Here is a 13058-nt window from a genome sequence, read left to right on the forward strand (position 1 = left end):
GCCGCCCTCAAAATGTACACATCCCACTATTCCGGTGCATGCCACGTTCAGATGAAAAGGTCACGAGAAATCAGTGCAAAGTTCCAAGTCCGTTATTCTCGATCCTCTTGTCCTCTCTTTACAGCAGAGTCCGTTTTGTTTTTGTCCGTCTTTCGACTTTCCGCGGTCTGTGTGTGTGTGTGTGTGTGTGTGTGTGTGTGAGTGAGTGTGTGTGTGTGTGTGTGTGTGTGAGTGAGTGTGTGTGTGTGAGTGAGTGTGTGTGTGTGTTGTGTGTGTGTGAGTGAGTGTGTGTGTGGCTGTGTGTGTATGTGTGAGTGTGTTTCTTCCCCTCTTCTCCTTTCACCCTCTCTCGTTCTCTCTCTCGTTCTCTCTCTTTCTCACCGGGGGTGCGCCGTGCCCGAGATAGGGCTGGCCAGAGGATTGAGTGCTGGCTGTCCCGCCGGGCCCAGCCCGTGGATCAGGACTCGCGGGACAAGCGGCCGCTGTAGTCCGGGGTGGGGCGGTGGAGTCCGGTACATGTACATAGCCGCCGCCGCCGTTGTGTCCATGTTAGTTAGTAAACTTGGGTGGTAGAAATAGGGCGATGGGAACATTCTCTGCAAAGCGGAGTAATTTCCAGCCTCGGCGAGGAGTTCCAACCCCACGGCGGTCTGTCTTTTCCACTTCGTCCTGAAATGAAACAGGAATAGAAAGAATAGAATAAGGCTTTGTGATCCCACAAGTGAATCGAAGGGAACGATGTTATACGAGACAAATCTAAAATATCCAGCAATGGAATTCATTTTGCATTTGAAACCACATTTCTTTAACTGAATTGAAGGACATATATCGATTATCTAACTAGAAAGATGTTTAATATTTTAAACACCCTTAAAGCAAACAGTTTCAATAAATGCCATAAATGAATGGAAATAAATTACTCACTATTTTGAATATTAAATTCATTTTAAGCGGCTCAGTATAATGTGGTAAGACTAAGTAATGATATATGCATTTTAATGGTAAATCGCGAACACTAAGTGGGATTGCAATGTTAAGATACACAAGTGGGAGATCGCCTTAGTTAACCGCTTCCAGCTTGCTTTATCCAAATAATTATAGGGGGGGGAATCGAAATGGAAATACGCGGTATTAAAAAAAAAGGTTAGAAAGTGTAAGCAGCGTTTAGATTTGGAAACGGTTGATGTTGATGTTGGCTGACAGATTTAGCATGGTTGAAAACTGTAAGCAATCAGACAGAAAAACTGTGGCTGGAATGGTACTTGGTATGGCCATCATACTCGCTGCAACGTTTCGCATCTGTTACAGTCAGACATGAAGTTGCTGTTCTGTTTTAACTTCAACACATATCCACCTCCGGCGGGGCAGAGGGGACGGACCATTGTTCTGTTTATCAGTTCAAAGCTTAAAGTTCAGTTGGGAGAATATTTCAAATGAATCTATCATTAAAATCTACAACAATTAGATGTTGCAACAACCAAAAAAAAAGCCGACCTTTTAAACAGGAGCGAAACGCGGGCACTAAAAATACAGTTTGCTTTGTTGAAATTTGTTGAAATATATATATATATATATATATATATATATATATATATTAAAATAGAGCGATATATATATTTAACACTGATGAGTACATTTTGACTTTATTGGTGGTTACAGGATTCAGGTAAATGGGAAGAATTTTAAAAAGTTTGGATTCTTGGGTTTATCTAAAGGGAATTTTAAGGAGTTAAATACATTCAGCTTGTGGGGGAAGGTGCAGGGGATGGGGGTCAGAGTTTTAGTGTATTTTTGCATTGCATCGAACTAACGTCCGTGCGGGCAGCGCGGCGCGTTAATGGTGCATGTGGATTTTGTTTTAATTGCAGCTTAATCGCTTCGTGCTATCTGTTTGTATATAAGTTTATGATACAGACAACGGCGGGCATTGGCCGATTTATTGTGCATTTTACAAGGGGGCCGAGTTTTCCCCGTTTGCAGGCGCCGCTGGTGTGTGTGTGTGTGTGTGTCAGCCCCGCCAATAGCCCATCACATACCTCCTGTTCTGATACCAGGTTTTGACCTGGGTGTCTGTCAGATTGAGTGCCGCCGCCAGGTCCATGCGGTCTTGGACGCTGAGATATTTCTGGCGCTCGAAACTGCGCTCAAGCTGGTTGAGCTGATGGTCCGAAAAAGCCGTCCTCGCTTTCCGAGGTTTCTTCGCCCGCACTGGGGGACTGTCCCGGCTGCTGGATATTTCACGGTCGCCTTCCTCTTTTGTGCCTAACACGACATAGAAACCGTAACGTATGAATCTAAATGCCCAGTGGCGGCATGCAAATGTTTTTTTTTTTTACCGAGACATCCTGTAATCTTATGTGGAAAAAGAAAGTTCAATTTCCTGAACAATTTAGCATATCATTTGCATGTGCAAAATAACCATTTGTGTCGCTTTAATGCAGTTCCAATTCATGGGCGATATTTTAATGCAGGGTGTATATCTATTAATTATTCAAAAGTCCGGTGTCTATAAAAAAAAGAAGCAAATTCAACTATTAAATGTCCGACCTTTAATAGTAACGGGAGCCTAGAGTTGAAAGTGATTTGGCGCATTTTTTCTGTTCCTGGGTGGATAGAAACGAGGGTACGTCTCTGTTTCAGAATCCCGGATACTATTTGTCAACTTTGAGTTTTTTGCCGAATTGCACGAAGATCGATATGTCAATCTATCTCTATTTGTACCAGTTTTTGCAACGCTGCGCGCGCGATCTTCCCTCCTGGAACAACAATAATCTCTCTAATTGACCCACTTGGGAGATGCGGGCATTAAAATCGCCAGCTCGGCCTCTACATCTGTTTTTCCTCCCCTTCTATTATGCTAATAGTAATCATTGAATGAATTATAGAAAAAAATGATCTTTTTTTTTCATTTACAACAACAAAGATGGCTGATGGTGATAAAGTATCATTAGAAGTGTTTGGCAAGTGATCATCTGAAATTTAAACAGATTATTGCACGTAAGAGGAATCAGTCTATTGATAGCGCATTTACCATTCACCTCAAGTAAGAACCATAATGTGTTACTCGTGGCAGAGAAGAGAGGAAATTGTATTAGTGAAATGCCAGCCCTAACATCAGTTTTGTTATTCTGAAATGGATTATTTTGTTGATTTCGTGTAATTTTGCACAGTAAACGGGGCGACTTTCTTTGCCGTACTCCCGTGAAGGATTTCCCTTCCTTCTTCCATACTTACAGCCGGCAAAAAAAAGCGAAACGATACGAAAAATCAAACGTGCAGTCAAAAAAAAAAACCTCAAGGCCTAGTTTTTTTTTCCCCTGGCAACCCACGCTATCATTTCCCTTGCATGCGAGCAGTGGACTTAACGCAGTCGGATCCCGCCGTCTCTACAAAATTACACAGCCCCCTTTTTTTCCTGACATGTTTTCAAAAAGACGTGGGATAATTCGGCGGAGTTTATATTTACTCCGACCAGTTAATCGGCAAGAGGGAGGAATAGACAAAGATGACAGTTGGCACGGCACCGCTCAAAAGCAAATGTTTAGAGGACCCCTGAACGAAAAACAAATTAGCCACCAAGGTAACCTCTCAAAGCGTCCCAATTGTTCAGTAGAAATATATATATATTTTTAGTAATTTTGTGATGTGCCCTGAAATCCCTGACAATGTCCCCACCTCGGTTGATGCTGTCAATCTGTACCGATACATATGTACCGTTGTACTTATGAAAGCTGTGAGTTGCAGATTACCTAACACACAAAAAAAACAAGCGGTAATATAAACAAGAGGAAGGCGGACTCACCGTTGCATTTCATGCTATCATTCGGAGTGTCATCTCGTTTGTCGAGCTTGTCGCGGTTCTTCGCCTCTTCGGATTCTGCCTTTTGCCTGAAGGATTCCGCCTCTGGTTTGGGGGTATGGGGCGAGGAGACACTGGTGCTGTAAGGGGCGCACGCTGCCAGCGGTTTGCTATCGCCCAAGATGTCTTTGATTAAAAACGATGAGGTGGAAGTCCGGGAAGCAGAGCCGCCCGCGGCCAGTTGCTGCTGCTGCTGAGGCGGCGGCGGCTGTTGTTGTTGCAAACTTTGCTGCTGATGTGGATGGAGCTTGTCCGGTCCGAGATGCTGCTCCTGATGTTCCATAGACATGGGCGAAAGGGGAGCCGTGCCCGCCGTGTCTATCTCCGAGCTGGGAGACGGGGTGGCCTGATTTCGAAAATCTGAAGTCCTGCTGTCGCCGTGACGATAATCACCGTTCACCAGCACCGGGCTACCAGAACTGTTGGCCAAAATAGTGTCTATTCCAAATTTAGACCCGTTCGATCCTTCCATCGCCGTTGCTTACAGTTTTAAGAACGCATCTTCATCTCAAACCAGTACTTTAATTGGGTTTACGATTAGTCTGTTCACAAACAAGAACGGTAATGTGTGTGTGTGCGTGTGTGTGCGTGTAAGAGACAGAATAGACTAACCCTCGCCCTTTTTGCTCTCTTTTGAAATCTCTCTTTTTTTTATAAACAAAAACAAAAACAAAAAGAATGAATTTGTAAACTCACACGTGCTGTAAACTTTGCTGCACAAAACTAAGGCTATAAATATTTCTCCTCAACACACACAAAAAAAACCCCACACACTTTTTTGGGGGTAAAATTAATACATCAGGAATGCAAAAAAAAAACTGGGGTAATCCACGATGCTTGGTCTTGTTATTCAACTTTGTTCAAAGTTGAGGTGTGGAACGGATGGAGCAAGAATAAGTCCCAGACACCACTCTCTCTCGCTTGAAATCGCTAGCGCTGGACGACATTCACTTCCTAACCTGACGTCACTGCCATTGCTGAGTGTCATATTTTTTTTTCTTATTATAATACAGCGCTTATTTTATTACTCTTCCCACTCATTGGTCTGCCAATGCCCAACAGGCTGACGTTACGAGCCGCAAACCAATCGCGCAGGCCGCGTTTTATCTTGTCCATTTGGAACAGGCGATCGAGCCGAGGTGTTCTTTCAATCAACCTCTCGTGTCTGGTGCATTCAACGTTGCACACACGAAAATAAACCTTTCATTCAAAATCTGTGCGCACACACACACACACACACACACACACACACACACATATATATATGCACACTTTATATATATAATATATATATATATAATATATATATTATATAAAGTGCTGCAATTGTGCGGATTGTTTCTCCACTATTCCCCTAGCCTGGTACATTTCAAATGAAAGGAATGAAATTAACACGAAATCTAACCACATGAACAATGAGTCCAGGTTCACATTTGAAACTACTGCATTTCTTCTCACCGTCTGGCTGATCTATTAAATCGCCTAAATTCAAATATAGAAAGTCAATCGGCCATCTTAACAAACTTCACACGCGGCCACGAACCAAAAATATCCATTAATTGTCTGCATATTCTGCAAGCCTCGGCGAATGATCGCTCTAATCTACGTGTATTTACCCCTATCAGAACCAATTAAATGCCAACGCAAATGCCAACGTTGCGTTTAATGCCACACAACGCAAAACAAATATTGTTTATAGTGTGCGTGACCGGGAAGCCACTCGCTCTTCTAAACAAATGTTATTTTTGTTTTATATTGCCCCCCTGACCTAATCACTGCATGACCAGAAGAGAATGGTTGTATGAGATAACAGTAAAGTGAAACAAACGACTCTGGTAATTATTCTTCAACTTGAAATCCCGGAAGATTTCACATCATTCTATTGACTTTGACCCTTTCCCCGTTTACACAAATGTTAGGGCCACTGAAAACAAGAATGCATTGTTTGCAGAATATTTAAGTGCCAAATAATTATACAACTTGCTGCATTTGTTGTTTTGCCTCAATTTCGTGTGTGATTTCCCCCAAATACGAATCTATTGATTTATTTCCGTGTCTGTATGTATACGGGCATTACAAAATATAAAAAATAAAGTATATATATATTTATGTGTGTGTGTGTGTGTGTGTGTGTGTGTGTGTGTGTGTGTGTGTGTGTGTGTGTGTGTGTGTGTGTGTGTGTGTGTGTGTGTGTGTGTGTGTGTGTGTGTGTACACTTTAATGTATATATACTTTACGTGTATATATACGTACTTATCTATACACACATATATATAAATAAGTACGTATAAATATATACAAGCAAAGTATATATATTAAAGTATATATATATATATATATACTTTCAATGTTGTATATATATAATACAATCTAATATACAAGTATTGTATATATAGAATATAGAATATTGTATATATAGAATATACAAGTAAATATATATATAGCGGCGTTTCATTTCGTGAATGATCTCTGGTGAAGTTAATTTCTCGTGAAGCACGATTCAGTCCAAAGGGTCCTCCGGTAGTGTTTGCGCGAATAATATGAAATAGATATGCGACGCTCCAAATTATTCTAGCGGTGTTGCAGAGTGTATCAACTTGTGTTAATTTCAGTCCGGCCTGAACCCCGACTCTTGTTGAATGTCAGAATAATGGGGAATGCCAATGACATGACGGCATATTACTCATGATTAAGTACAGTGTCATCTTAATTAGCAGGGTAATTATAAGGTGCTAATGAATGATCCAAACTTTCAGGACTTGGATTTTACTTCAGCTTTCCATTTTAAGGATTTTCCGACCCAAGGTAACATTTATTTGATTTTTATTGCCTTTATCTGTGTGCCGAATCTTGCCAATGTTAAAACATCGCGGAAAAGAATTATTTCCACACTTCTTAGACTAGCCCTGGTGTTTATACATATGTAATAGATGCATATATATGGTGGGGGAGAGAGATAGTGTGAGCTAACATTATGAATAGAGTGTGGAGTTTCTATGTAATTCTAAACATTCATGATATTTCAAACTGAATAAATGTCACGCGTGTGTATTACTTGAACTGTGATCCAGACGTGTATTTATCCGAGATATATATATAAACGCGTCGGTTAAATGGAGAGAAATTCAACTAGCGAGTCCCTACACGCAATATTTTAAACGATTGAGTTATAGAAAGTAAGAATACAATTCTAATTCGCACGGCGTTCTACGGATTTTAAATTGGAGCGTACCTCTGTCAATCTTTCATCTCTTCTTTCTTTGGACAGTTGCATAATGCGAGGAATCTGTTGCCGTCTACACTTGTGGTGTGTCGGGTCTTTCACCGCCCGCTCGCCTTGTTCTATGCGTCCAGCACAGCAGCCCGGTTTAACAAGACTGAGCTAGGCCGACTCATGGGGCAGGTCGACCTTGCTCGCTGTTTATTATATATATACCTGGAGATGTCTCGTTTCAAAAGTACCATTTTCAACAATGCACACATAACAATGCGCGTGGCATTTATTAGCGCCGGACCATTCTATTTGCGAAGCGCTTGTGCCGTATTGTAAACAAGTGCTCTGGTTTCAAGGCACACAACATTATTCCGCGAATGACGGTGTTGCATGTTGGCAACGAACATCTGCATTTCGCCGATGAATTAGCAGCAAGAGCAAAAGGCGGATACGGGGCTAAAGCGAAGAGTTTTTTGTTTACAGCAGGAATATTCATAGGCATGAGAGGGGAGGGGGGGGGGGGGTCATTGTTTAAATATTCCACATAAATAATTAATTGAGGTGTTTATCATTTTTTTTCTTTGGCATCTAAGAGCTCGGAAACAGCGTAGCGCCCGCAGCACGGATTTTTGTTCGTAGCTGAATTTTCGGGAGCATACATCCTCAAGATTTTTTTTTGTAATACACTAGGCGAGAAATCTGCCGAGCGAACCAGGACGTCCAAACTTCTCATTTGCCGCTCACTTCATTCATTCCAAATGTATTTGCAATATCATTTATTTGTTTTGTTTTTTAATTTGGCTGAGGGATTTACAAATTAGCAATTGGATGTTGGATGTTTTACATAACGTGGTGGCGTGGTCTAGTGTGATTGTGGTGGGGGATTTTAACAGGGTACGTAGAACTGGCAAACTTGCAAACTTTGCATCCGACCAAAAACATAGAAAGAAAATGGACCGAGTTATGAACTTGCATCAAAGATTCAATCGGAAGACCATCTACTGAACGAGGCGATTGAGGGAATCAATCTCAGCGGATAGTTCCCACACGCCTGCGAATGTTTGCACTTTCTGTCTGAAAGTACCCTGAAAGTTTGAGTTTTTGAGTTTGAGTTTAGTTTATTGCCACATGTACCAAGGTGCAATGAAAAACCTTTGTTGCTGCTAACCAGTCAGCGGAAAGATAACACATGATTTCAATCGAGCCGTGCCTTGTGTGATATATAACGTTTAGTGCAAGACTAGTTTAGTTGGATGATTACAATTGTCAGCAGGGAAACGTACTGGGGTGTCAGTCGTGACTTGGTCGACTACGCTCGCCTCTGGACTAGAACGCTAATTCACGTTCTATTCCAGTGAGTTGCCACAACACGCGAGGCTGGGAGGCCAGTGCAGAAGCGATTGAAGGATGCGCTGGCCAAAGGTGCTGTCTTTTAGATGAGTCATGAAAGTGAAACTATTTTATGCTCCCTCGGTTGAAGGGAAGAAAGATCATATGACCCCCAGCAACGCCACAAAAACAGTTACCTCCAAAATACCAAAATGTGGGGAGTTTACTGTACGCGAATTGGTTGTGATACTTCCTACGTTCCCAGACTACCCTCCTTACTGCTTGCAAAGCTGTTTGGGAAATATCAATGGCGCAGTATTAACGCACGTGTCTCTGTGCCATGAACAATATTTCTTGTGGGTTAGGCGTCCTCTCCACCATCAGCGTGATAACATCTTCCAGAGTCCAATGTGTGTACAAACAAGACGCGCTTCCCGATGCAAGGCATGTTAAAAGCTTTGAAGCCCTCTACCAGAGTTAACAGTAGCTCCTTTAACTTGGGTTTTGAAACACCAATCTACAACATTTTTTGATTGCAAAAATTACACCAAAAATAATGATGGCTTTGTTATCTACTTAGTGTAAGATTTGCTTATGCTACACAATATGGCCATATTAAGAATTACTTTCGAAGATGAAAACATTAATGGAAATGTGGTAGAACGCTAATGGGTGAGACTTGTAATTTCAATTATAGAACGATGCTTCAATGTTTAATTTGCACAAGATCGCCCTGCACACGCCTTCAAAAATAAAGCGTACACGCCACGCCTTCTGCCTTCTGTGGGAGTTGTACAAGCGTCTTTAAAAGTTTCAAACAACTTATTGACTTATTTAATAACATCATACAACGGTGCAGTAGAGTGGCAATGACAGTGAGGCCGGACTCTTCCTTATATGTATCAACAAGCAAGTGTGACTTTGACACCGGATCTATTCTGCGCATTATTTAGTATATTCCGGAGATATTGGCAATTGCATATTTCTTTACGCTGGAGAAATAACACCCTACTGTTTATTTAAACCTGGTTGGGTGTAATCGATATGGTTAAGTTGTCCCCGACTGTATCTGTCTATGCTCTCTTTAGAGGGGTAAACAATGTGCTTGTGGCGCACTGCACATATAGTCCATGAATCTCTCCTGGCGCACTTAGGTAGCACCTGTACCTTGAACCCGCCAGCCTGTTTTTCTTACCGTAACCACAACTAGTTGTTGTCTTACCAGGGAAATAAAATAAGTGATGGCCCACGAACGTGATAAATGGATATTCCTGAAAGAGATTGATGCATATCGTATGGCTTTCAGTAAAAAATAATACTCTGCATATTTCCATAGATGTAATCGGATTGCCATTTCTTCAATGACTGCTGGATGGCGCTAACTGATACCATGTTCACCAGAAATACCCGGCTCAGGATCCTTTCCTAACTAAACATCTTATTTTACTCGTCTTATCCATGCGATTATGAGTTTCTTAACAAAAAGGGTTGCAACACGTCTTTGTGAAATATATAATACAAATAAAAATAATGGCAGTAATACATCTGCAATATTCAATAGTTGGGTTGGTTTATCAAATCTCAATTCAAATTGTTTCTTTCAAGAGCCAGGTTCATGTTAAGCCTAGTGTTTCCGCCAACTTTATTGTTCGCTGAATACTAGTGCAAGCCATCTTCGGTAAATATCCAAAACCCACATCAATCCACAACAAATCTCATGATTATTACAATGATTAAACTTTGAATTGAGATTTCACGACAGTGTATTAACATGCTTTAAGATGGACACATGGATATACAGGGTCTGAATTATGTGCAGGCACATAGGAGTTGGTCTTGGCACCATGTTCGGCGCAGACATTACGGGCCGAATGGCCTGTCCCAGTGCTGTTCTAATAATCTCTGGATTATTAATTGGGGGGGGGGGGGGGGGGGGGATATCTCTGCGGTGAAAAAAATAAAGCAATTAATGAGATAATTCTCGGGCGCATCCCATCATCGCGGGGAAATCTACACAGATGCTTCAGACATGGGGTAAAGCTATACTACGCCAAGTGCTCATGGTCAGATTTTATTCAATCAATGCTTTGAGAATGTTCCAATTGTCGAAGTTAGATGTTGCTAACCCGGTAATACGTTTGGAAATTACTCGTATTTGGTCTGAAGTCAAGGCCCACCACTATGAGTTTGCCAACTGGTCAAAAATCGCCTGATGGTGAAATGCCTCAGTTGTTTTACCATGGTCGGCATCCGACCCCCGAAACCTGCAAACTAACTGAAAACTTTTAACGAGGCTATCTCGTCGTCGCATTCATTCAGCGCCCTCCAACGCGGTAGAGGGAAGGCGCGTCCTTTGAACCACCCCTACAACTCTCTAATAATTTTACATAAAAGCTAATCTGACCCACATGCCGAACAAGACAGGTAATGAGGCATCGGTTAACGCAATGTCAAGTCCACTTTGTGAAATAATTTAACAATTTTCTTCCATGTATACCGAGGCAAGGCAATCAATGGCAGTAATCTATACCCAATTTATTTTCTATTAGACTTGTTTCCCTGCATCGGCCTATAGCGTGGTAAAAAATCAAAGAAATCACAGAATCTGTCAGTCAAGCCTGGGAAACTAATCTAACGTGTTAATTAACATTCATTTAATAGAATCGCCTCTTTGAGCTTCAATCGATCGCTTTCTTAGGTTTAGTATAGTTGCAGGGACAAATTGAATGCTATCAGTTAAGGTATCATGTTATTAGTCGAGGCCAATGGTCGATGGAGTGTTAGTAAATTAGAGGTTTGCAGTCTATTGATCCTTTCCTAAGTTTGTTCTGAGGTTGTCACTCTCCCGTTACTCAAGTACAACTGCAATCAACTATTATTACTTGTTAATATCCACTAACCTAAATGTCAAACCAGACACGCGTCTTTGTGTGATTATGTGTGGGTGTGTGTGTGTGTGTGTGTATGTTGCTACCGTGTGAAGGTAGAGCTGTCCGGCTAGCAGAGTGACAAGAGAGGAGATAAGAACGTTGAAACGTGAACGTTGAAAGCCGAGGGACGGACATAAAGTAGGGGGTCCCCAAGACACATGTTAATTGCATCTGGCATGTACACAACCCGCAGCCGACCGCCGTCATCTGTCGATCGGGGTATCAACATCGTCCGAATGTTAAATACGATCCCAAATTATGAGCTTTTGTTTAAAAATGCATTGGTCCCCGTAGATTCATTAATAATTAGGCTCGGGGAATAAATAATGGATTTTATTTTACGACGCAACCCTGGTTATAAAAGCCAGAAAGAGCGGCCGCATTCATTGAAACATTCTTTTTTTTTTATATAAACCCCTTCCGTATGTTAAGAGTGATTCTAGCGATTAGCGATTCTATTTTTCTTTTGTCAAATCTTTAAGATTCAGTCTGAGTACATGATCAGAAATGCTCAGAGAGCAGAGAGCACATTGATTTCAGCTTGTTCTGTCCACAGACGGGCCCTGATAAGGTTGTTATAACAGTTGGAGAGGTCTATACAATCACTTAATTACCAAACCTGTCAGTCAGCGCGGACCGCTATTGGGCAGCATTAATGGCTGCGAGCTGCATTCCACTACTGGGCTCCCGTCTTGATGGATCGGTGCTGATAGCATTGCAAAATAATTACAGTGAGTTTTCTGATGTGTGATTTTATACCAAGTTCATGCTTCAGAAAGGTAATCGGAAGGATGAGAGGGGTCAGTGCCGTTTCTTATTACCTGAAGTCTAAGCAAAAAGGTAAAATATACAAGAGGCTCGGAGGAAAACGCTGACAGATAAAGAAATAACTTAAGGATTGCTAAAGGGGATGCAAGCAGCTCGTCAAACTGTGCAAGTGATTTCCTTTTGAGCCAACAAATGGCAGATTGATTTTGTCCAACGCAGGTTTAGACACATTTAAAATGATTCAAAGCTTATTATTGCAATTGGCTCTGATGCTGACAGGCAGTTGTTGCAGTCCGGAAGGTGCTGGACTACAAACCCCAAAGAATATCCGCAATTCAGGATTTTTTTTTTGCAAGATGTTGCACAATTCAAATCCTAAGGACATTGCTCTTGCAGTGGATACGAAATAGAACATATTGTTTCAGCTGTCACTGCTTTTCCCCCCCCCCCCCCCCCCCCCCCCCCCCCCCCACCCCATCCCCTCCTCCCCTCCTTGGTTATGCAACAATCCGGTGTCGCAGTCTCTCTGTAAAAGGGGGTTTTCAAGCACTTTAAAGATTATTAATTCTTTCACCCACAAATTCTGTGGGACCTCGGGCAATGGAACTTCGAAGCCCGACCAGTGGCCTTTTTTTTTTACTCTTTGTGTGGATCCGGGAGAACTGGGCTTTTGGTGACTCCAGTCTCGGCGTTCAGACGAGGTAGTAGTCAAAGAGGCGTCTACGTTACAATCAGAAGTAATGGTGATAGCTAGCGAGACGTTGCACGTTGAACGGATGCATTGGGAATTCGGGCCCTGTGAGTGAATGATAATGGGGAAATCCGAGGCTTCATTTCACCAGCACCGAACGAAGTTATCCACTAAAAACAGTCTTGCAGCGGTTGGAGATGGACAATGACGGCGCGCAAAAAAACAAACACACACACACACACACACAGACACAGACCGAGATCATTG

General features: G+C 41.9%; 1 protein-coding gene across 1 annotated transcript; it reads right to left on the reverse strand.

The window, feature by feature from the left end:
* Positions 1–273: 273 nt before the first annotated feature.
* On the reverse strand, positions 274–4823 carry barhl2 (BarH-like homeobox 2). Its single transcript, XM_055641376.1, has 3 exons — positions 3803–4823; positions 2037–2262; positions 274–669 (listed from the first exon to the last, which is right to left on the reverse strand). Exons 1-3 carry the CDS (start codon positions 4329–4331, stop codon positions 378–380), a joined length of 1047 nt encoding a protein of 348 aa, XP_055497351.1. The 5' UTR covers positions 4332–4823; the 3' UTR covers positions 274–377.
* Positions 4824–13058: the final 8235 nt, after the last annotated feature.

This window comes from Leucoraja erinacea, chromosome 10 (genome assembly GCF_028641065.1).
Source record: "Leucoraja erinacea ecotype New England chromosome 10, Leri_hhj_1, whole genome shotgun sequence".
NCBI lineage: Eukaryota > Metazoa > Chordata > Chondrichthyes > Rajiformes > Rajidae > Leucoraja > Leucoraja erinaceus.